Below are 24108 nucleotides of genomic sequence, written 5' to 3' on the forward strand. Positions count from 1 at the left end.
GGAAGCTGTCTGCCCGGATTTGGGTATCGCTCACACGGTGTAATACGCCGACAAGAGAGGCACCTTATTGTTCACATGCAGAATCTATCCATTTCTCTCTCTACACTCATACACTATCATATCCCCAATCGAAGCATTTTCCATATCAAGATGGGCAAAGCCAAGCTTCAATCATCATTAGGATAACACCAATATCATACATGTATGTATGTAAGTGTGTGCGTGTGTGTGTACATGTGGTATCGAAACGCAATATAATAGGAATGACAACCAATTTGTGAGCCAAGAGACGGGCTGCAACAGATTGGGAGGGGCAAAAGTCATCCGAATGCGCTGAGCTGTTTTATTGGTCAAGTGGGAGGGTTATCCAGCAGCACAGCAGCAGCAGCAGCGCCCAACACCCCTTGAAAGGCAACGGGCAGAAATGAGATTCGGGCTTTCTTCCATTCTTTTCTTCTTCTTGTTTCTTTCTCTCTCTCCACTTTGCTATCCCTTCTCTGCTGTTACCTTTACTTTCGGCCATGAAAAATGCATCCTGGGGAAGTGCCCTCGTTAACGGCGTGGGCTTGATATCCAACCTCATGGCTTTGTACGCTGCCAACTTTGTCTACGAGAATCCCTATGCAACGGGCTTTGGTGGTCATTTTCAGGTGGGGGGAGGGTTGGCCGTGTACAAGTGCGGCATGAAAACCATATCATCATCTATCCTTGATACATTTTTTACTTATCACTACTACTGCTGCTGTATAGTATTTGACAATCCTTGGCCTTACAACAGCTACACTCGCATGTGCTGTAAAGTTGGTACGCTTCTTTGTCCCTGGTGCAATGGAAGGTAATGAAGATACCATGCATGTGGCTGACTTTGGAAGATGATAATGCTGATTGCGTCGATACCATCATACGTAGTGTGCTATGAAGTTTTGACAAACATCGCTACACCGGTAAGCATGGGCCAATTGGAGGAGGAAAAAGCACGTTAAACGTGAGGGATGAGACACGTCTTTGGTTCCCTCATGTGCAAAAATCATAAGAGTGACATGTACTCACATGTGCGTTTGCTTTTTTTTATTGATTTCATTCCCCCCTTTAGATGGAAGGCCTTATCAGCTTATTGTATTGGTCCATGGTGTTTCTCGAGCCAACCCTGCTTATTCCAGAAGACATGCCTCCTATTCCAGTCGTTGTTGATTGTGCCCTTCATCTTTATCCGGCGCTCTTTTTATGGATCGATTTCTTGGTTTTCAACATTAATTTCAAACGCTCGCCTCGACATGTTGCTGTGATATATGGGTTCGCTATGTTTTACTTGGCTTGGTCATGGTTATGTCAAACACAAAATGGACATTGGCCTTACCCATTTTTGGACAAGTTGACACCTGTACCACGAGCCGGCTTTTACCTCTTTTGCGGCACGCTTTGTTGGATCATTTATGAAGCAGGTAATGAAGAAGTAGGAAGGATTATGCACATGATGGGGAGAGAAAAAGATATGCAGTGGGAGATTAATCCTGCACAATTGGTGCATTTTGGCTTACTCCCTTTTGTATATAGGTGCCGTGATTCATGCTAAATTGCATCAATCATCAAGCACTGCCGCTTACTACCGGAAAATGAAGGCCAAGAAATTATAGACTTTGATTACATCATGTGTATTGTTCCTATACTATAATACTACTATACCACTCCTCCAATAGCATAACAAAGCAGCGTTTTCTTGCTGTTTTATCAATAAAGATACAAGGAATCTTCAATTGGATGTGGTGTTGTTCTTACAGTGGGGGAATTGAGAATCCGGGAGATGAATCATATAAGGATTACAGCCCCTGGATATTCAATGAAGCATACAACGTACATACAAGACGCTCGGGAGAGAGAGAGAAGGTGCTTTACTATATTACTATGATCGTTCCTGAACCCCTACTATCCCAAAAACCTTCTTCATTACCATTTTTGAGTTACCCCGAGAACCCTAGATCGATGCAATCAATCATCTACTATGAAAGGAAAAAGATGAAGGGCGAACTTAACATTCTATGACGGACATTCACTTCTTTTTCTTCATGATTGCATCCATCAACAACTACTACCTCAATCATAGCATTGAGAAAGTAAATAATGGGTTGACGTCATGATTGGCATTATGAATGGATAGCACAGTGCATGATAACCCGTGTGACATTCAAGACGAGAAACGCTTATCGGAAAGAAAATGTAATATACCGCCACATCAAATAGACAAACCAACATCACTTGACATGGTATCCATACATCCGATTATAACATACAATGTTTTTATTGCATCCTGAATAAGCATATCAAGAACTCCTTTCAACATGGTAGCATATAGATACAGGGATAGTGTAAGAATGTAGTAGCAATAAGGGAAGAAGGTGAGTGAAGAGGGCGAGACATCACAGTCACGGGGGTGACATGTCGAGCAAGGTTGGGTAAACACGACCAAGTAGGTGCCAAAGGTGCTATTTTTCTTTCTTGTCAGCTCCACTAGTGATCCTAATCCACCCCCCCTCTCCTCATTCGGCAGCCATGAATCCAGTACGCGCTCTTGTTCGACAGGCAGCCATTCAGCGCAACGTCATTACTCGTCGAGCCATCCATTCATCTCCTGCAGCATTGTCAGACGCGCTGTTTGTGGTATGTTGAATAATATCCACAGACATACAAGTCCCATCGAAACTTACTCTTTACACCACTATATCTTCAGCATCGCGATACCGCCGAGAACAATCCCAATATTCCCTTTGAATTCAATGCCGACAACAAGAAGCGTATTGAAGAGATCTTGAAGAAGTATCCTCCTCAGTACAAGAAGGCTGCTATCATGCCTCTTTTGGACTTGGGTCAAAGACAACACGGCTTTACATCCATCTCTGTCATGAACGAAGTTGCTCGTTTGCTCGAAGTTCCTCCTATGCGTGTGTACGAAGTCGCCACTTTTTACACCATGTTCAACAGGTAACAACAATGATTGCAAGGTCAACGATGAGATCAAATCCACTAATCATACATGGATGGATTGTAGAGAACCTATTGGCAAGAACTTTTTGCAGCTCTGCACTACTACTCCTTGTCAATTGGGTGGTTGTGGCTCTACCAAGATTCTCGACACCATCAAGGAACATCTCGGCATCAACGTCGGCGAGACTACCAAGGATGGTCTCTTCACTCTTGTCGAGGTTGAATGTGCTGGTGCTTGTGTGAATGCTCCTGTGATGGCCATCAATGATGATTACTATGTAAGTTTTATTGGGATAAAGATAATAATGTATGGGGAGGAGGGAGGTTTTCTAATCATCTATCTATCTATCAACAGGAGGATCTTACTCCCGAGACCACCAAGGCGCTTCTTGATAACATCAAGGCTGGTAAGCCCATCAAGGCTGGTCCTCAAACCGGTCGTCATACTTGTGAGCCTGCTCCTGGTGTCTACACTACCCTTAACTCGGAGCCTTATGGTCCTGGTTTCAAGGTTCGCTCCGATTTGTAAGAACAAGATACATCCATCCTATACAAAGCAGCCTTTAGAGACAACCACAAACACTCACTCACATTTCTCGTCCGCAACACACACATCACCAACAATGTTTTTTATCATCGATAAATTCGACATACATCAGCTTTTTTTGTTTTTCAATTGTGGTATTGGTATCCGGAAGTGAGGGATGATTACAGTACATGGTATTGTATTTCAAATGCGAGCATATTAGAGTGGGTTGGTATTATCGCCTGCATGATAAACTGTATAACCAGGTACGCCGTATACTGAGAACCCCATTGCATTGGCCACCTTGCCAAAAGCTTCAGTCTCCACTTCATGTTGGTATACAAACGGTGGGAAATTGGCTCCTTCTCGATGCACATGCGATTTGACAAGGGTAAAGGTGGTCCCAACACTATCTAAGCGTACTCGATGTTCAGGTCCAAGATGCGTTGGCATGTCAACAAGCTAGCAACAGCAAATGTGAGAATCTCCCATTTTTCCTTGACTTTGTGTGACCATTGAGTGAAGCTTATTGAGACTTACCAGAGAGCGACCAGAAGCAACATCATTGTATCCTAGATATGAAAGAGTTCAAGATGATTAGAATAAAGCCTTATTGAGGCCCATATCAATAGTACTCACCTTCCATCATAATGTAATCTTGGCCAACCCTTTGTTGCATGTCGAGTGAATAATCGGTTTCAGCCCAATTGTTCCTATCATAGGCCCAAAACACGTGATCTTCTCGTTGCAGCAAGCAGTTGGGAACAATAACGTCGACATTGGCACGCATCAAGTCATCAAAGATGGTGGGCGGGTAATCGACGACTTCCACGTCTATCCAAGCGACCCAGCTATGATATTCACGTAAGGCTGCTGTGAGTAAAATGTTGCGAGCTCTAGCCATTAACGATCGTTGATACGGCCCATCACTTTGTATATGCAAATCTGGCATAGTGCGCTCATAAACATGGATATCGTTAAAGGCGTTTGACCACCTTCCTTGCCATTGCTGTATCTGATGCATGAACGTATTGGAATCAAGAAGCGATTTCTCAGTGACCAGTAATCCAATAGAAATGAGATGGTTCGGATAGGTGGATCGATCAAGTAGCTCAAAGTAACGTTCCAGGAATGACTTGGCACGTGTGGTATTCGTCAATGGAGTAAGCACTAAAAGATGTTCGCCTTGTTCACGTGCCTTGGATGTAGCATTAAGATTATTGAGATTGAGATAATAAGGTGAAGACGAAGACGAGGATAAGATTGATGATGACAATTTGCTTGATGATGATGGTAGATTCGGCTGAGTCAATTGTAGTCGTCGTGTTGTATCGCCTTGGCATGATGTGGATGACGATATAGAATGGCTTTTGTTGGTGACAAGCGTCGAAAATGTGTATATGAATAATAAAAGAAGCACAGTGCCGAGTGCAATCAACCGCTTGCCACCTCGCATGATTAGGTGTGAAAGTGTTTGTGTGGAAGAGAGAAAAAAAAGAAACAGGTCTAAAAAAGCAACCAGAAAATAGGTTGGTTAAGGTATTGTGCACCCAGCCCCGAAAGGATAATATGTGTACGACATCATCAGTACTTAGCACGATTCCTATTCTCCACTCACATCATTTTGGATTGATGAGCTTGCCGTCTACCTTTGTTTTCCTCGTTTACTCTACAATTTCAGGCACATTTATGTTCATCAGGGATCCACTATCATCCTTTGTTAATACTCCTCCATTGCTGTTGCACATTAAAAAAGATCGACATTCGTTCCGTGTACTCGGATATCGTTCCCAAAAACAACGCCGACGAGAAACGTAATCAATGGCACACACACACACGCACATGCATGTTCTCATGGAACACCTTTAATGTTGAAACCTTTGTTTATTAAGTGCTGGTGGTGCACAGCCAAGAATGTATCAGCCTTTCAATTGGGTGGTTACACACCGCCAACAGCGACATGCAGATCAGCAAAGGATTGTTCATTGTGTGTGATTCGGTTGATGCAACGTAACGTGCACTATGTATACTGCTGTGGAAGGAGATGTAGCAACGCGCATATATACATGTGCTGTTTTTTGGAGGGTAGCATACGAGTTGGAAGGGTGATTATGTACATCGTTGATGTGATGGATGATAATGGATTTGGTCTTTATAATGTGGCACTACCGTTGTTGTTGTTGTTGATCATGTTACTGCCAGGCCATTTGGGGCCAAGCCAACCAAGCCTACCAAAGGCACTCCAAAGATGGCTGATCTTGTTGACATCGATACGGCATAGCTTTTGTGCCTCTGATTTACGAAATGGTGTGTTATTCTTATAGGCATCTTGGGCTGCAAGAATGAGTGCACGCTTGCATCGGATATACTGTTCTGGAAATAAACGCAATGTAGAAGCAATGGCCACTTCGCCTGGATGCAACCTTTCATAATATTTGCATGATCGAATATCCAATGGGGTCCCTGTAAACAAACATGTTAAGAGAAACATCATTCACCCATCAATGACACCGCCACGCGTACGTACCTTTCCATCGGACACTGACAGTAGGCTTGGCATCGAAAACGTGGATATCAGGGATCCAGCAGCTTGCATCAAATACTTTGGATTCCGGTGCTTCAGGATCGATCGTGTCGTACGCAAGAGCGGCATTTGTCTCCGCTTTTTTGGTGGTAGGATGTCGTTTGTTTGTACGTCGCCTTGGCTTATGGATGCTGAGAGATACCAATGACACAGGATCATCAAGTCCTCTTTTCCTGCGCTTTATTCCTTTGTTGTTGTCATTGTTATCAGGATGCTGTAAAGGGCGTTTCTTGATAGGCATAGCATGTAACGGAGGTACAGGTACTCGTTCATCAAGGATAGGTTGTTGCTTCTTTGGTAAGACACTAGGAGGATGACGATGGCATGTTGACTCGCTGACACATACATGAAACACCGAGTCTGTAGGTGATGATGTGTTTGATGATGAGCCCATAGTAGTGTTTAAAAAGAAAGGTTTAGACGTTGAGCTGCAATAGGTGAAAGGGTCATCTGGCGTTGTCGGGTTGATGATTGAAGCAATATCCATAATGTTGGTTGTATCAAGTAAAAGGAAGGGAGATGATGATGAGAAGAAAGGGACAAGGAAGAAGGAGTGTCCTTTTTATATGGATAGGTTAGGCTACACATTGTTGCTTGGCATACATAATCTGCCACACCTACCTCCGTTTCCCACTCGACGATCCTATCACTTTGTCGAGCCATTATTGGATGGGGCTGCTCTCGTGTAGATTGTTAGCTTAACTTTTGAGACCAGGGAGTAGAACCACCAACCATTTATGGATAAGCAACGACTTTTACGTCGATCCCCGCTCTGTAAATACCACCGTGCACACTCCCCTTACCCGCCGCCCCCCATCATCATTTGCCTTGATACATAGATGTTAACTCAAATTTTCTTCTCACAGCATCCCAACTCTAATATCATCATTCTCCACATCCCGTAATCTGGTTGATGGTTATGGTGTTCATTGTTTAAAAGTAACCCCCTTCATTCACGCTTTTCCTCTGTATCGGCACAAAGAACCCATCATGATTGTGTAGATCAATAAATCAATGTCAGGAATAATAGCAATGCAAATAACGTAATTATTGGGAGAAGAACGAGTCCGTGGGCCAGCCGCGGTCGGGTAGGTGGTTATATAAAAGTTCCCAGAATCATGCTAACTGTGTATGTGTGTTGTGTGCGTTGTGTGTATGTGTTGTATCATCTTTCACTGATCTCGGCCAATGTTACTTGCTGTTGATATCTTGGATCCATCATCGTCATTGCCATCACCATCATTGAGTTGTTGGTTAGCTGTGGTTGTTGAGGAAACATCGCCATGTTGCTCTTCATCATCCCCTTCTTCGTGTTCCATCTCGTCACTTTCCACGTCAAACAAGTAGTGATAATGCAGTATGAGGTATTTGACAATTGTTTGATGATGACCAAGATTGGACATGGTTGTTGCAAATGATGCCGGTCCAGGTGCTGGTTGTAGCAATGTGGGTCCAAATACGATGGCGAGATTCGTTGCATACATATGGTTGACCGCTTCAAAGTCCGTAACACTAGATATTTTTGTATCAGCATTACACGCTATAGGAAATGGCATATTCATTTGGTACGTACATTACAAAATGCTGAATGAGTCGCTTGAGAAGGATATAATTGGGTTCTGGTAACTTTTTCAAAACTTGTTTAATGAGATAAACCCGTTGATCATGATCTTCGGATGCTGTTATGGATGATGATTAGTGACATGAACTAAGTCTACGGGCGCGTGATGAAAATAGATGTACGTACCAGAGGCATGAATAAACTCGTCATAGTATGTGTGTGTCAACAAAGAACCGGGAATACTGCGTATAAATTGCTTGAAGGCATCGGCAATAACATTGACATCAGCCCAATCAGGGTCACCCAAGTCCACGGCCGCCATATCCCGATTGAAAGCAGCCTTGAGTTGTTCAACAGTGGAACCTGTACCAGCCATGCGATAAATGCCCACCTCTTCCAGACCGCGTTTTTCAATCTCGTTGATACATTTCTCAGCAATCAGCGGCACATTCCCATCAGCCATCAATGTTGATAAATCCATGCCATAAACAGATCGACGAGTGTAGTAGGCGGAGGTTGGGGTATCGCACTCGGTCAAATGATGAGCTGCTGTTGTACCACTGCTGTTGCGATTATCTTCGGATTCGGCGGCAAGAACACTACGACGTTTTACAGCTCCTGCATGTGCTGCATTGTTGATTTGAAGCATCCAATCGTGCATCTCATCCCAACTCGTGCCTTGAAACAAGTATTGTCCTCCTTCCTCTGTCACAACCCGAAACACGTGATCCCGTCGTGTGCAAGCACTTGCTACCGATGTCGTTGCATGAATAAGATTGATCACTGTTGAGGCTTTGGCTGTTGCAAGCACTTCACTAGCATCCATTGTCGTCGTTGATGTAGACTCCGCATGACCACCTCCACCCGTTTTTCGATTGCGAAAGAGTGCATTGAATTTGGGCAAATGATGATGATGGTGATGACCTTGTCTCTGTTGGTTGCGTCGTTCTTGTTTTTCAAGATAACGTTGCTGTTCCAATTGTCGCTTCTGAAGCTTATGTTGCAAATCACGCCATTCCTTGTCAATTCGATCACGTTCCTTGATATCACGTTTGAGCTTGTCCAGCTGCTCAGCGACCAATTTGTTGAACACTGTTGTTCGAGTGTAGTGTCCTTTGGATCCTGCACGTGTTGATAATCCACCTCCAGCTCGATTCTCACGATATGCCATATCCTTAAGCTCCTTCCAAGTTGGCTTTTTCTGATTGGGAGAAATGATAAAAGCAAGATTGCTGCTAGCATCATTGTTGCCAGCTTCTTCAAGATCCATCTGAGAATTCATCACAAGCTGAAGGAAATGGAACACGTATCGCCGCTTGTCGAAATTGATCATGTGTTGTTGTCGGTTATACGTATCCGGTACAGCTGCACATAATTCAATCATCCTGTCAAAGATCCATCCAACGCTTGGTACCAGTCGCATTGTATTGCTGTCATCATCATAAATATCCTCAACCTTGTTGCGTTGCTGTATATGGGATAACAAGTTCTCCAATGTATCTAGCTGCGTCAAGCCATAATGTCGCATCACTTGTGACCATGCCTTGGTAAACACACGCACTTCAGGACTGATGAGGGCTGATGCTATTGCATACTCGACAAAACCAGGTACACGTCTTGGACGATCATCCACGTCTCTCAACTCGGGGAACAATGCCATTTGCTCCGTTACTCCTTTGCTGATCATGAGCATTTGCAAAAACTTGTGGATACGTTGAACTCGTGTTGTGAGGTCGATATCCATGGCAGTCGTTTCATGGATCACCAAGCTGCGTATAATGAAATGCATGCAATAGAGATACTGAATCGAACTTGGGAATGCCAATAACAAGTCATCTGCTGAGAAAGCTGATGGTGACACAATGGATCGTCGAGCACCTTCAATAGCCGTAAATATATCTGATACCATTACATCCTCGGCTGCAATGTGATAGCTGTTAGGCTGTGCAGTTGGACAATCTCGTACAGAGGACAAGGAAGATGAGAGCGGCGGAGTTTGTGATGCCTTATGAGCTGGTAACCATGCATACAAGTCGCTCGATTGTGCTTCAAATACGTCAAACGTCTGTATCCAATCTTGAAGAGTCACTGATGCAAACAATTGATGCACACATCGATCCGTTTGTTCAAGAAGAGTCCAAGCTGATTGTTGATCTGAAAGTGTTTCTTTCCCCAATTCTTCCAATGGCTTGCTTATCAGCGAAAATGCTTGCGATTGACGACTGCTTTGGGTCACGGCTACACTGAAGCGTTGCATTCCCGTTGTCAGCTGGGTATACAAGTCATCCACTTTCCTACTGCACGTTGTATCATAGCTGATGGCTTTCAAATCATAGCATGGTGAAAGAATCTTTTGAATAAATTGTCGTCGTAATTCATTCAATTGTCGATGAATAGCGTGAGCCACTGAAAGCGCTGATTGGATATCCTTGGATTCTTTTGGTGAGTGTCCTTGTCGTTGCTGTTGCCGTAAAGGTGTAGTCCACTCATCAATAGCTGCCTGCGTCTGTTCCAAAAAGCGACTAAAATGCCCAAGGATCTCAATCTCATCCACAAAGTCGTAGAAATGCTCTTCGGTCCAATACAACATCAAATGGGTCACACGTAGTTGTGTTGATGCAACGAAGCGCCAATCAAAGTCTTGGTTGTTGTTGTTGTCAGCCTTAAACACCGTTTCCAATGCATTACGGTTTTCTTGTCTCGCTTGTCGACTAGCAGCAACAGCACCCGTGAACTTTTTCCGCATGAGATCCAACAATTGAACGCATGAGCAAAAGCTACGATAAGTAACGAAAAAGGCGCTGGTATACTCTTCTTCATCAATCGTCAAGTAGCGTGGTGTCTCTTCCAAGTTGCCATTCAACAAAGAGGGTAATTGCCATTGCTCACGCATATCCTTGTTATACGCTGATACACCATGCACCAACGTATCTACCAAGTACTCGAGTAACCCTGCCTTGACATTGACAAGAACCGATTGCCCTTCTTGTTGTTGATTGTCGCCCCATAGTAAAACATCCTCTTCCTTGCGTGGTGCATCACCGCTAAGCGTCCCTGATCGTGATCGCATACCCGAGCTACCTTTTTCAGTCAATGCCAAAAATCCACTTGATGTGCTCTTTTTGAGTGATGGTGATGGTGACTTTTTGGTGACAGAATCATCCGATTGTAATAAAGTCGATGCCTTCAGGATAAGGTTTCCATTCTCAACAACAATCAACCATTCGCCGCTGTACTTTTCTCTGTGCTGAATAGCTTCGACCAATGCTTTGGCAGTGGATGTTCCATGCTTTTGTGACACCAAAGATCCAAGCCATGTCCTGCTGTGTAACGAATCCAAATAACTATTGTCCATGGTCGCACCATCATCACTCTGCATAAATCGCGTTGCTGTGTCACCCACTGCACGTCCTGGCGGAAAGCTGTAAGTGCGTCTTCGAAACAATTTACGTCGAGTGACACGTGGCAATTTTTGTTGTCGTGATTGATCATACGAGAATCCATGTGTTGGTGGTGGTGGTCGCGTAGCAACGGTGGAACTTGTACTCATGCTAACGAGGCTGGTGGGCGTGCGAGGAAGGGTTACTGATGATCCATGTTCACCTGAATCCGATTTCACGCTGTGACTCGAATTCTTTTTGCGTAGATTGGTGCGTGGTGATGAAGATGTATCATGTTGAAGATGCTCCACAGGAGGCTGAAATAAACGATAGCCTTCCAAGACTTCAGGAAAAGTCAATGTCAATGAAGAGGGTGGTGCTACATTGGTGCCGTGCAAGGAATCAAATTTGCGATGTCGATCAAAGCTTTGTCCAAATATACGTGGCTCACATCCTAGCGAGCATTCATGCAAATACTTGAAATCGTGTGGGGCTGAAATAAAGGTGGTTACCGAATGATCGAAGAAGGCTTGAAGAGGACCCACCACTTGGAATGGATATCCATTGTCCGGTAATGGCTTCATCGTACGCTTCCAATGATCAAGACTTGTCTGCACGGCGTCATAGATCATCCAATACTTTGCAAAGTTGACTCCACCTTCATTATAACAATCTTTGATATGCTTGCGTAATCGATCCACTGATTGCCGTATAGGGCCGAAAAATGCAAGGTCGTTGCTGGATTGTTGAGGAGCATCCATGACACGTGTAAACTTGTCTAGAATTGGAGAATGTTCCCATCCGCTGATCCAAATTTCTTGCGTAAAAAAGCCATACTCCATCAATCGATTCACCCAATCTTGAGTCACCATCTCAACCAGTGAACGGTCAACCGATTTCCATGATTCCTTCAATCGTATCACGCCTAACGAACAAATCGCTGATGCCACTGCACACCATCCTGTCATATCACCCAAGTCAAGCAGTGAGCTGCCCACTCGTATCCAATGTTCCAAAAGCTGTGTGCGCAATAGAGTACTATTCTCCTCAATGATATTCCCTTCCATGCCATCTTGTCGATGATGCTGAGAGTCGATCAAAATATGATGTCGTATCAACTTGGCTATGAAATGAGGTGCAGGTGCTGTGAATACCACCGAATTAAGAATTTGTGCTGATATGTGTGGTCTTGGGACATAGGTCAACAAGCTGATCAATGCATCCTGATGTAATCGGTGTTGTGTCAAATGAAACATGTAAAGTTGTTCAGCGAAACGTTGAGGATGAATACTGAGAAAGAGTCCTGGTGTTAATCCCGTAATCAATAAGTTGGATAAATTGATATCGGATCGTCCCAGCTGTGAGGATTGAATGCTTTCCACTGCATCATCCCAAGATACTGCTGATTCAACATTGGCTTGTTCACCCGCTTCGCCATTCCGATTGACGGTTGCAAGAATCAATTCTCGTGTGATCTTTGTCTTGTCCAGCAAAACAGGCGTATCCACCAGGGCACCTTCCAACATGTCGAGAATCGATATCATCCCAGCGACCACGTCTCCCACCACATCCTGAGTGAATACGTTGCACCAAACAGTGAATAGATCAAGAATACGCTCGAAGGTGTTGTGCATGATTTGAGTATCGCCATCATCCATTGTTTGCTGTAGATAGGATTTCATTGTTTCCAAGACAATGGCACTCGTTGTGAACATGTTGTATGTCAATAAAAATGATCGTAAAAAGGTATCTGATGCTGATGCGGTGCATTGCTGAAATATCAATTCATGTACAAGAGCTTCAATTGTACCACCCTGAACAATTTGATCCTCCCCCATATGCAAATCTGGATGCGGTCCCAATTCGTTGTAGAGTGCATTGTCTCTCTTTTTGTCACCAGCACATGAAATCTCCTTGGTCTTCATCAACGTATCAATCCATGAGGTCTGCACATCAGCAGCATGCGTTGTAAAAATCCTCAATTCATCCTTGTATAGTAATGCAAATGAAGATGATGCCTGTGGATCCATCACGCGTTGCTCAAGTTGCACCTTATCAATTGGTATCCTGGAATCGATTTTCCATTGTTGTTGATATGATGTGCGTGCACATATCACCACCTCGTGCTTATAAAGCAATAAAGCGACATGTTGCGATTCACCGGCTGATTTGATCTCTTTGAAGATGGCGCCATAAAGGTATTCATCACGCTCACCAAGCTGATCCATGTTGCTTATTGATAATTCGACTGGGTCTGTGATGGTGTCACCCACCGATTTGATAATGGAGCTTGCTATGCTGCTACTGGATGGTGAAAATGGCAAGTCATAGAGTTGCTGTTGAGGATGTGATGATGATGATGATGGGAAGAGTGCCTTGAATGCTGATTCGGATGATATCTTGTATAGATACAATTTGTGACCTCGTAAGACGACGCGATAAGGTTTCCAGCTACGATCCAGTTTGGAAGCTTTGTGAAACGCTCGAAAGTCGGCCTTCTTGTAGAGGAAGCCTTCCTTGATCACAATGAGGCTCGTGCGTTTGCTTTCGGACTTGCCTATTTACACACCGTGTCGGCATTTAGCTTGTAAAAGTAATAACAACCCTCCCTCATTCCCCCTCCTCCTCTACACTGCTGCTGCTGCTGCTGCTGTGTATGTGTGTATGTATCTATATTTACCTTCTCCTGCTCGTCGTCCACTACTACTATCATGATGTCGTGCAAGCAATCCCATAACGGACATAGGCCTTGTAAAACTAGTCGTCGTCGTTGCCATTGTCGTTGCATCTGATGTCGTCAACTGACTATTGGTATCCATGCAGTATTGCGGTTCTTCAAATGATCGAGATATGGGTCGTCCTGCAGTTGAAGAGCCTGATCGCCAAGCGTTTGATAATTGAGCAAGGTCAACAGAAGGAGAAGATCGATGTGAGCTGGAACGTGAATGTCCCGTTAATCGTGATGGCGCATCTTGACACGTCTCATGTCTGCTGGGTAAAGGTGGTTGTTGAGAAGGCTGGTTGCTACTGCCATTGCTGCTACTGCTGCTGCTGCTGCTGCTGCTGTTGCTTGTACCAGTGCCGTGAAATAGCCGGTTCCTCAAGTAAGAGAATGCACTGTTGCCATGGTGAGTGGTGGTAGTGCTGGTGTTCTCCTCACGATGCGTCTTTGTCTTTTTCGCCTTCATCGTCTAAGTAAAAGAGACCAAGATATGATCCGATGAGTACCAATGCTGAGAGTCAATGTGTGTAATGTCTCACTCTTTGTCACCGATATGAAACAACGGTTAAAAGGAGAGCAAGACTCCACTCCTGAAAGGGCGTTCAATTTTGGGGTGAGATAAATGAAGAAAACGGTTGTCCAGCACGACTCGTTTGATATTTACCGACTTGTTTTTGGGGTGATGGAAAGTAGTAGTAAAACAACTGAAACCAACTCGATGGAAAAAGAGTAGGAGAAAGAATAAATCAATGTGGGATGATCTACGTGCGGATATTTTGACATGCAACTTGCTGCATGACAGCGCATCCACGTACTCTCTTGTTGGCTATTATTACCTATCAATTCCCTTTCATATCCAATATCGACTGCATAGTCATTCTTATAGGAGTCCACTGACAAAAACATGCTACTGCTATTGTACACAATGATAAGGATACATGCTTCCCTTTCAAATACCGTTCTTCTTATGTGTGGATTGGCTCATGTAACTGAGGCTTCTTGGGTTGTATTATCAAAAAAGATACAATCTTGGAGGAAATGGACAGCAGTATTCAGCTCAACTTTTTCATTCTTCTCAATGCATGAATGCATTCCAGGAGTCATTGAGCAAGGTGAAATAGGCATGCGTATGGTAGTCTAGTATATTCCATCAGGGTGTTGTGCGTGGTCTTTGTGTATAAGTCAAATCATAATCAGATTAGGATGGTTGACAACAACAATCATTCCCTTGTGAAAACTGAATACGTAGGTGGATTCGAGGATACCATTGATTTGATGCTCTTAAGGGTAGACTTCAAATAAGGTAGTACAGGAAACATAGCTCTCATATGTAATGAACTTTTTAGTTGTCATGACAAAAGATGTTGAAGAATTTGCTGTCAATGAGTCTCCCTATGAGCATGATACCCTCAACCCCCCTATACTTGATATGCGCTTTGGATAATGATTATGATGCAAGATCAACCTCGATCCACCATCTTACATTGCATAAAATAGATATACATTCGCTTTTTAATTTTGAATAGACAATCCATAAACGCTTTCCCCAATCTAGTTTCCAATTATTAAGCATGATGGAAAAGGTAGCTAACGCTCTCGCCATTATGCTATATGATACGTTGTTAGCAACATGCATGTAATCCCCCATCGACTGCAACCTACCGTTCTTCTTATTGCTTCGGCAAGAGTAGCGGAAATATCAATAATCTCGAGCTTATTGCACTTGTCCTTCTTTTCTTTGGGAATAGGGAAGGTATTTGTGACCACCAACTTGTAGACGCTATCACAGTTCTGGATACGCTCGACCGAGTCGCCGCTCAAGACACCATGGGTGGCAATGATATAGACCTTGGCAGCACCGCACTTGTTGACAAGATGATCAGCAGCGTCAAGGAATGTACCACAATTATCGACCATATCATCCTAGGTCCCAAAATACCCATTAATGCTGTTGTTTTTTCAAGAGATCCATTCATATCATTCACTTACAGTCAAAAAGACGGTCTTGCCCTTGACATCACCGACAAGAGTGATTGTGCTCTCCTCACCCTCATGGTTGGCAACGACTGAAACAGCAGCATTCATAGTGTCACCATTCATACCAGTCTCATTAAGGGATGAGATAGAAGCCATCATGAGATCATCCTCCTTGTCTTCATTGGCTAAGGAACCCTCTTCTTCTTCACCGCTGTTGCGACCATTGGCCTTGGGCATGCCACTGTAAGGACGATTGTGACCTTGAGGACCCGCACGTGCACGATCTTTGTGGATAAGAGCAAAGTCAAGACGTAAGGCATCGGCCAAAGAAGTTACTCTATAAAAGAACAATGAGATTTCCATGCCTATGCAACAATGATCCTCTTTCCTTGTTTACCTTTTAGCGCCACCAGCATTCTTGCTAACAACAACACCATCCTCCCAATTTGGCACATTTTGAGTGATCCACTTTGCAATGCTTGGCTCGGCATAAAGATTGTCAACGGGGCGTTGGAAGAAACCTTGCATTTGAGATGCATGTAAATCCATTGTCTATGATATGATAAAAGCATGTCAGCTGATGTTTGATGGCCAATTTACATTCCACTACTTACGATAATGTGGTCGACACCAGCAACAGCCAACATGTTGGCAACCACTATAGAGCCATCATCAATGAATCATCATGACGCGTTGGAATCAAGAAAGAGGTATATCCACTTACATTTGGCAGTGATACAAGTTCTTCCTTTACGCTTGCTCTGCTTGCAGTAAGGGAAATAGGGCAACACAGCAGTGACACGTTTGGCGGAACCGATCCGAGCAGCTTGAATCATGATGCAGAGCTCGATAATGTTGTCGTTCATATCCTGGGAACCGGACTGGATAATAAAGACGTCTTCATTGCGAATGGATACCCCTATAAAGAAGGGTAAGCAAAACAAGTGGAGTGTTTTGACATGGCAGCCATTTACCGATTTCGACGCTTGTTTCTTTGTTGCTAAACTTTTTAAGTTTTGTATCAGCGAGTGGGGTAGCAAGGCGTTTACTGACAAGACCAGCGAGTTCAGGGTGAGAAGAACCAGCAAGGACTTTCGTATTTCGAAGCATGGTCAATAAGTGGAGTTGGGTTGGGTGGCAAAGGAAAACAAGTTAAACAATATCGGGCGGCATTGGAGATATAGGCCCCCTCACCTCCCCCCACCCAAACCCAGTTACTTGCATATCCACCAAAGCCACTATTATTATTATAAGCTTGTACTTGTACTCTCTTACTTTCCTACTCTCTCGCTCTCTCTAGCTCTCTCTCTAACTCTCTCTCATATCTGTGGACCCACGTATTTGGAAATGTACACTATATGACTCAACAATTCATTCCCCTCTCCCCATGTACTTTTGTCAATATTTACCCTACCCATCATGATAGTAGCAATAAACTTTCCCAACTTTTGATAGAAAACAAGACATGTTCGATATAAAAGATGATAGGATACAAATGAGACTGATTGACTGAGAGAGAGCATGGGAGAGAGAGAGGGATAAAGAGAGCTGACTGGGCGTAGATGTGATGATGATGCCATTTGATTCGTTCACAGTGCTTTTAAAAAGATTTTCAATTCGGGGTCCTGGCAAAAGAATGGTTTGTCTCGCTAAAAACACACAACCTATACTTGATTATCATGTCCTCGATCCTTGCAAAAGACGGCCTATCCGTCGTCCTCGGCGCCCAATGGGGTGACGAAGGCAAGGGCAAGCTTTCCGATATCCTTTGCGGTGAAGCTGATGTCTGTGCTCGTTGTCAGGTAAATACATATCCATACACACATACACATGGTCCACATGACGATGCTAATGGTGCTCCATTAGGGTGGCAATAATGCTGGCCATACCATTGTTGTCAACGATGTCAAGTATGACTTTCACCTTTTGCCTTCTGGTATGTATTCTCTTTCTCTTGTCATAAAGTAAGGCCCTAACAAGATGATGATGATAGGTTTGATCAACCCTTCTTGCATTGCCTTTATTGGCACTGGTGTGGTCGTTCACTTGCCTGCCTTCTTTGATGAATTGGAGAAGCTTGAATCCAAGGGTTTGAACGCTGATGGTCGTCTCTTTATCTCGGATCGTGCTCAACTTGTCTTTGATTTGCACCAAATCATTGATGGTCTTAAGGAAGTTGAACTTGGCCGTGGCAGCATTGGTACCACCAAGAAGGGCATTGGCCCGGCTTATTCCTCCAAGGCCTCGCGTGGCGGTCTTCGTGTGCACCACTTGTACAACTTTGAAGAATTTGCCGACAAGTTCCGTGTCATGGTCGAAAACAAACGCAAGCGTTATGGTCACTTTGATTACGATGTTGAAGGTGAACTTGCTCGTTATCGCCAATTCGCTGAACGCCTTAGACCCCATGTCGTCGATGGTGTCGCCTTTTTGCACAACAAGATGAAGGAAGGCAAAAAGATCCTTGTCGAAGGCGCTAACGCTCTCATGCTTGATATCGACTTTGGCACCTATCCTTACGTCACTTCTTCCAACACTGCTGTTGGTGGTGTCTGCACTGGTCTTGGTATGCCTCCTACCACCATCAAAAAGGTCATTGGTGTTGTAAAGGCTTATACTACTCGTGTTGGTGGTGGTCCTTTCCCTACTGAACAACTCAACGTAAGTGGCTTCATGATCTATCTATCTATCTACTTTGTGAAATGTCTCTCTAACATGCATGATTTTAGGATGTTGGTGAATACCTTCAACGTGTTGGTTTCGAGTTTGGTGTTACCACTGGCCGTAAGCGAAGATGTGGTTGGCTCGACATGATGGTCGTCAAGTACTCGTGCATGATCAACGGTTACACCAGCCTCAACATCACCAAGCTTGATGTCCTTGATCAGCTCCCTGTTATCAAGATTGCCACTGGCTACTTGCTTGATGGAAAGCCTCTTGAATCCTTCCCCGCCGACTTGAATTGCCTCGATCGCATCGAAGTCCAATACATTGAAGTACCCGGTTGGGAGACCGATATTTCAAAATGTCGCAAGTACGAAGAGTTACCTGAGAATGCCAAGAAATACATCGAGTTGATCGAAAAGGAATCGGGTGTTCCAGGTACGTGGGATAAGAGAGAAAATGTTTCTTAGGAGAAAGCGTGCTAATATGTGTCTTGTGATATAGTTGAATGGATTGGTGTTGGCGCAAGCCGTGATGCTATGATTAGAAAGTAGACCAAACAAGAGGCAGATACCATGCATCTTTTGTGTGTATATAATCAACACGCTCTCTCTGTTCCTCTAATAACAATAAAACATGTTGTTGTTTAAAAGACTTTACACGTTACGGCACCACGTCCGAGCGAACCCTCTTTTCTACCCGTCTATTCTACCGCTCGATGTGAATTGTTACTTAATTGCCATCCTTGTGAACGTTTCTTGCTTGCTTTTTTCCCCTTTTATCTTTTATTCAAGCTATTGATCAATACAACATGCCGCTACAGATTATAGGTGCTGGTTACAGTAGAACAGGTACTCTTAGCTTATGTCAAGCGTTGGAAACATTGGGGTAAGTTATCATGCAAGGACGTATACAATTCGTTTGATCCACGCGCAATATCTTAAACCTTCATCATTTACAGCTTCAAGACACACCATGGCATGAGCGTTATCACTGATCCAAAGCAAGATCCAAGCATATGGTGGTCATCGTTACAACAACAGCAGCAACAGCAATACATGAACAAGACCATAGTGGATTGGGAGAAGGCTTACAAGAACTATGATGCAGCTGTCGATTGGCCTACGTGTGTATTTTACAAGGAGTTGATGCAACATTATCCTGAAAGCAGAGTGATCTTGGTGGTGCGATCTCCCGAGAGTTGGTATAAATCCGTGCAACGTACAATATTGCCTCTGGTACGGTTATCCCGCAAGTTCAAGGATCGCATGTTACCTGAACATGTCAAGCAAGTCCGTGCCTTGTGGTTGCAATCATTCATCTACAAGGATGAACAACAAAAAGTGCCTATGGATGTGAATGAGGTGTACAACTTTCTCTTTGATCCAGCTGCTATGCGTCAAATGTATATGGATCACATCGAAGATGTCAAAAGATCGGTGCCTGCTGAGCGTTTATTGGTCATGACATTGGGACGTGATGGATGGGATCCTCTTTGCCAATTTCTTGGCGTCCCAATTCCTAAAGATCTTCCGTATCCTTGCAGCAATTCAAGCGACGATTTTTCCGATCTTTTTTGGTCAGCCATGCGTCATAAAAAGAGAACAAAGAAGGCAGCAACGGCATACAGCATTGAATCGCGCAATAATAGTAGTCGCCTTCTGAAATAGAATCAATGGAAGCCATATGATCCCTCATTTCCCATTTACAGTGATAAAGAGATTTTTATTCAATACAAGCACTTTCTATCCAAAAAGGTTCATGATTTGAATGAGAAAAGCAGTTGCAAAACTTTATTATTATGACACTTGTTGTAACTTCTACTATTGAGAATGAAATGCAAACAGCTAAAGAAGGTGGTGGGGGGTATTGCTTGGCTGTAATACGCCAGTGATGTGCGGTACTCATTTGTATCCTTGGCATGTTGCTTGATGGGGGGAGGGGGGCATGGGTGTAATAGAACGTGGGAAGGTCAAGGGACTCGATGCGGAAGTGTGGATTACATAATGATTAACGATAAGATCGTGGTGAACGATGCATCTCTGCCGTTGTATCATGCTCTTGTGCAAACAACTGCCAGCCATTGACAGCTCGATCGTTATTGATGTTGATAGGCTTTGGTTGCGATGGTGATGTTGAATGATGATGATCCGCTGTCGTCGAGTGATGGCTGTTGCTAGTGGCAACCGAAGCTGTTTCATGATCGCTGGTAACACTGGATGTTTCTAAAGTGCTGGGATATACACGTTCCACATGCGTCTGACGTTCCTTGAATTCCACCATGGCGGGTTGCTGTAATTGCTGTGCGACCTTGTTTTCTGTTGTAGTCAGTGGACGAGGTTTCCTCTCATTCTTTAATAGATGGCCCATGATTTGTGAACGCGCTGAACGAGCAGGTAATGGCGTTTTCTTTTTCAAAGGTGATGGCGATCGTTGTCTTGGTTGTGGTGGTGAGGATGATAATGATAATGAAGAAGATGGTGGTTGTTTATCGCTGTTGGTAGTGGATGTGCTACAAGATGGCGATTGTGCTCGTGTACCCTCATCAGGTGTGTGTGGTGGATCTCGGCTGCTATAAGAGGCTGATGTTCCGGATGATACGCTTGGTGATGCATGAATAATGGGCGTTTTCATGGTCTTCTTTTGTGATTCTTCATGTGCAAAAGCCGCCCATTTGAGTTGACCTGGTAATTCATGAACAGCACTCTTGACTGCTGCTGGTGGTGGTTGTTGTCGCTGCTGCTGCTGATCAATATCACTGCTCGCTGACGTATCGTTGGGTTGATGTTGCTCTTCCTCTTCTTTCTTGTTTTCTATTGGCTTTGTTCCATTCTCTGCAAATGCTTGCCATCCCATAGATACCTCGTCCGGTTGCTGCTGCTGCTTTTGATCCATATCCTTTTCTTCATTGTCAAGTGTACCATCATGCTCTGGTGCTGAAGCGTCATTGGCGCTATTGTTTTCAACCGGCACAGCTGCTACAGTGGGTCTACTATTGGTCTTGCTCTCATCCACAATAGGTGATGATTCTTCCTCAAGCCGAGTCTTTTGCATTTCATTGACAAGCTCATTCTCATCCTTTGTAATATCCTCCTTTGCAGTCGCCCTGCCGGATTCCACATTCTCGCCATCATCATCGTCATGGTGCACAGGCCACTCGTCATCTGATGGAAAATCATCGGCCCAATCGCTAGGACCATCAGCTGAAATCTTGATCTCGAGAGGTGTTGATGTTGCTGCTTTGGGGCTGTTGCTGCCATTGCTGCTGTTGCTACCATCCATTCTATCGTTGGCTGCCTTTGATCCAAATCGTCTAATGAATTCACGTTGAGCCTCCTCTTGTTCTTCCTTGAATTCCTTTTGCAATGTTGCTGAATAGCTTGCCCATTGACTGATCTTATTCTCCTCCAAAGGTCGCACAGGAATCCGCTCATACTTCCCAATGGGTCGTCTCCAACTATCAACAGAATCGCTTCTTCCAGCAGATGATTGGCGTCGTTCTTCCACATCTCGTCGTTGTTCTCGTTTATATGACTCACGCCTTCGATCTTGTTGTTGTTGTTGCTTCTGCTCATCGTTTAGCTTTTCAAGGTTCTTGCGTCGTTCAATAAGCATTTGAAGTACACTCTTTTGTTCTTGCCGTTGCTTAGCATCCGGTATCCTCCATACGACCCCACTACTGCTGTCAGCTTGCTTCTCCTTCTCTTCCTTAGGTTGCTCATCTCTCGCTGGTTTAGATTCAACAGCTGATGCATTCGATGCACTTGCCCCATTGGCGTGGGAAGGTGTGTGTTCAGATGAAGGGGTGCTTGTGGATTTACCGTCATCTGACTGAACGTTTTCTAGTTCCTCATCCACCATGTCAGCCCAGGATTGGTCAGATGGTTGGTCTAACGAGCTCAAGTCAAGCATCGTGAAGGTGTATGTTGTGTGTGCGTACTCTAGGCGTAGGAGTGTATGTAGTAGTAGTAGTTAAAGAAGTATACGGATATGCAATGTGCCCGAGGAGCTTATTGCCATGCAACGTGACTGAATGGTCTCCTACCACATGGCTACACAAATCCCATCATTCAAAACACCCTTGATTATGTTAATGTTGAAGCCTTTATAATAACAATACAATCATATTACTATCACTTAAACAATGATAAGTAACAGTAGCGTCTATTCATGGCTACGTTGTTACTCCTAGCTTGTCACACATACATTTAAATTCGTGCAAGCAAATGTCGTGCACAGACCGCCGCATGCTGGCTTTGGGTACTTGCTGTATCACACACATCCTTAATCATATAGAGCCCAATAGTGGGATTCGTTAACAAGGGGCACCAATGGGAGAGAAATGTCATAATAAAAACGCAATCGACACGGACCACATTGTCGGCTCTTTCATCGTAATCATCATAATAGCAGTTTAGCAACATTGATATACGTATAGCATGTACCGCTTGAGTTTGTGATTTCGTGAATACAGAAATATCTTATTTTAGATTGCACCGCCATTTAACTCCCTTCCCTTATTCTTTATTCGTGGATCTATCTTATGGGGTGAAGCGTTGCTCACAACAACACGAAGATGCTTTTTTGGGTTTCTTCTCAGAAGTTGCAGTATCGTTTACTTTCATTCGGGATGGCGGTTATCCTCGTGGGATTGTGTATGGGGGGGAGAATGCCATCATGACTACAATAGTCCCTTATGGAGATAATCAAGACACATGTAACAAAAAGCCTTCATCAGAACGCCTTGGCACTGTTATCCTCCCATGACGGCTATGTATAGCTAATGGTATCATTACATGGGTGATCAGCCAATAACAGCTACATACATATGCATAAACAATGCACCTTCTCTTGCAGTAAAATAATAGCCAAGATGCGACATCCTCCTCGTGTCCAATGCACGAGACTGCTCGTTTACGATCTGCATATCTTTATTACCTTTTCTTGTTTCGGGAACATCATAAAAGAGAAATCGGTGCCTGATACTACAACAACATGCTACACAGCACATACCCTCACATGCAGCTGAGCGTGGCCACTTGCTACTGTTGGACAGCATAACCTTTTTTTCAGTCTCCTAAATCTGATGAAGGGCGACGTGCGTGTATCCTGCTGCTGTGCACGTTCATGTCAGCAACGCATTAGAATCATCCCCCATCATATGGAACATTGTCTACAAGGATCATAGGTTTCGGACTCATCATTAATGAAACATCCGGTTGGGCAAGTAACATGATCCTTTTTTAATGCATCTGTTTAACGACAACAGTTCACCGGTCCAGATCCATGTAATGGATAATTTTACACGCGTTGTGTAAAATGTTTGTTGTAGACGTGATAGTATTGCTTAAGGAGAAAAAAGAAACAGTAGTAATGGGAGAGAGACGAGAGATACCTCCCTAACATCAAGCACCCCATAGTCTCCAAAGGCAAGTGAACTCCACGGAAAACTCGTGCTGCCAATATCATTGTTGCTACCATAACCTTTGTCTTCAGGGCCCTGTCAATGGATTTTTACATAACCATAATCGGCCATCAACAAAAAAAAGGGCCCAACATTCATTGTGACGGATCCGGACCTTGCTCACGAGATCAACTGCCATTTAAAATTGGTCGTGTCCCATACACGATTAATACGCTGGACGGCTTCAAGAGATCTAACGTATACGTACACTCGCACACACACTACTATCCTCATACAATAGAGTCAAGGGA

General features: G+C 43.9%; 9 protein-coding genes across 9 annotated transcripts; 4 read left to right on the forward strand and 5 right to left on the reverse strand.

Moving 5' to 3' along the window:
* Positions 1-521: 521 nt before the first annotated feature.
* O0I10_010719 (uncharacterized protein) lies at positions 522-1634 on the forward strand (the record flags this gene model as incomplete). Its single annotated transcript, XM_058490697.1, has 5 exons — positions 522-650; positions 751-835; positions 910-944; positions 1094-1442; positions 1555-1634. The coding sequence occupies 5 exons, from the start codon at positions 522-524 to the stop codon at positions 1632-1634; spliced, it is 678 nt and encodes a 225-aa protein (XP_058338486.1).
* A 913-nt stretch (positions 1635-2547) lies between these two features.
* On the forward strand, positions 2548-3508 carry O0I10_010720 (uncharacterized protein; the record flags this gene model as incomplete). Its single annotated transcript, XM_058490698.1, has 4 exons — positions 2548-2655; positions 2726-2976; positions 3044-3257; positions 3335-3508. The coding sequence occupies 4 exons, from the start codon at positions 2548-2550 to the stop codon at positions 3506-3508; spliced, it is 747 nt and encodes a 248-aa protein (XP_058338487.1).
* A 216-nt stretch (positions 3509-3724) lies between these two features.
* On the reverse strand, positions 3725-4961 carry O0I10_010721 (uncharacterized protein; the record flags this gene model as incomplete). Its single annotated transcript, XM_058490699.1, has 3 exons — positions 3725-3967; positions 4046-4077; positions 4145-4961. 3 exons carry the CDS (start codon positions 4959-4961, stop codon positions 3725-3727), a joined length of 1092 nt encoding a protein of 363 aa, XP_058338488.1.
* Positions 4962-5657: 696 nt separating this feature from the next.
* Positions 5658-6483, reverse strand: O0I10_010722 (uncharacterized protein; the record flags this gene model as incomplete). Its single annotated transcript, XM_058490700.1, has 2 exons — positions 5658-5968; positions 6033-6483. The coding sequence occupies 2 exons, from the start codon at positions 6481-6483 to the stop codon at positions 5658-5660; spliced, it is 762 nt and encodes a 253-aa protein (XP_058338489.1).
* A 778-nt stretch (positions 6484-7261) lies between these two features.
* Positions 7262-14218, reverse strand: O0I10_010723 (uncharacterized protein; the record flags this gene model as incomplete). The annotated part of the gene is made up of 4 exons (XM_058490701.1): positions 7262-7601; positions 7663-7768; positions 7837-13587; positions 13711-14218. 4 exons carry the CDS (start codon positions 14216-14218, stop codon positions 7262-7264), a joined length of 6705 nt encoding a protein of 2234 aa, XP_058338490.1.
* Positions 14219-15317: 1099 nt separating this feature from the next.
* On the reverse strand, positions 15318-16839 carry O0I10_010724 (uncharacterized protein; the record flags this gene model as incomplete). The annotated part of the gene is made up of 7 exons (XM_058490702.1): positions 15318-15359; positions 15415-15675; positions 15742-16066; positions 16127-16281; positions 16344-16387; positions 16454-16648; positions 16704-16839. 7 exons carry the CDS (start codon positions 16837-16839, stop codon positions 15318-15320), a joined length of 1158 nt encoding a protein of 385 aa, XP_058338491.1.
* A 569-nt stretch (positions 16840-17408) lies between these two features.
* On the forward strand, positions 17409-18947 carry O0I10_010725 (adenylosuccinate synthase; the record flags this gene model as incomplete). Its single annotated transcript, XM_058490703.1, has 5 exons — positions 17409-17531; positions 17596-17665; positions 17723-18390; positions 18459-18831; positions 18898-18947. The coding sequence occupies 5 exons, from the start codon at positions 17409-17411 to the stop codon at positions 18945-18947; spliced, it is 1284 nt and encodes a 427-aa protein (XP_058338492.1).
* Positions 18948-19204: 257 nt separating this feature from the next.
* O0I10_010726 (uncharacterized protein) lies at positions 19205-20063 on the forward strand (the record flags this gene model as incomplete). The annotated part of the gene is made up of 2 exons (XM_058490704.1): positions 19205-19281; positions 19355-20063. The coding sequence occupies 2 exons, from the start codon at positions 19205-19207 to the stop codon at positions 20061-20063; spliced, it is 786 nt and encodes a 261-aa protein (XP_058338493.1).
* Positions 20064-20403: 340 nt separating this feature from the next.
* O0I10_010727 (uncharacterized protein) lies at positions 20404-22305 on the reverse strand (the record flags this gene model as incomplete). Its single annotated transcript, XM_058490705.1, has 1 exon — positions 20404-22305. The coding sequence occupies one exon, from the start codon at positions 22303-22305 to the stop codon at positions 20404-20406; it is 1902 nt and encodes a 633-aa protein (XP_058338494.1).
* Positions 22306-24108: the final 1803 nt, after the last annotated feature.

The sequence above is a fragment of the Lichtheimia ornata genome (genome assembly GCF_029851405.1).
Source record: "Lichtheimia ornata isolate CBS 291.66 chromosome Unknown scaffold00075, whole genome shotgun sequence".
In the NCBI taxonomy this organism is placed as follows: Eukaryota; Fungi; Mucoromycota; class Mucoromycetes; order Mucorales; family Lichtheimiaceae; genus Lichtheimia; species Lichtheimia ornata.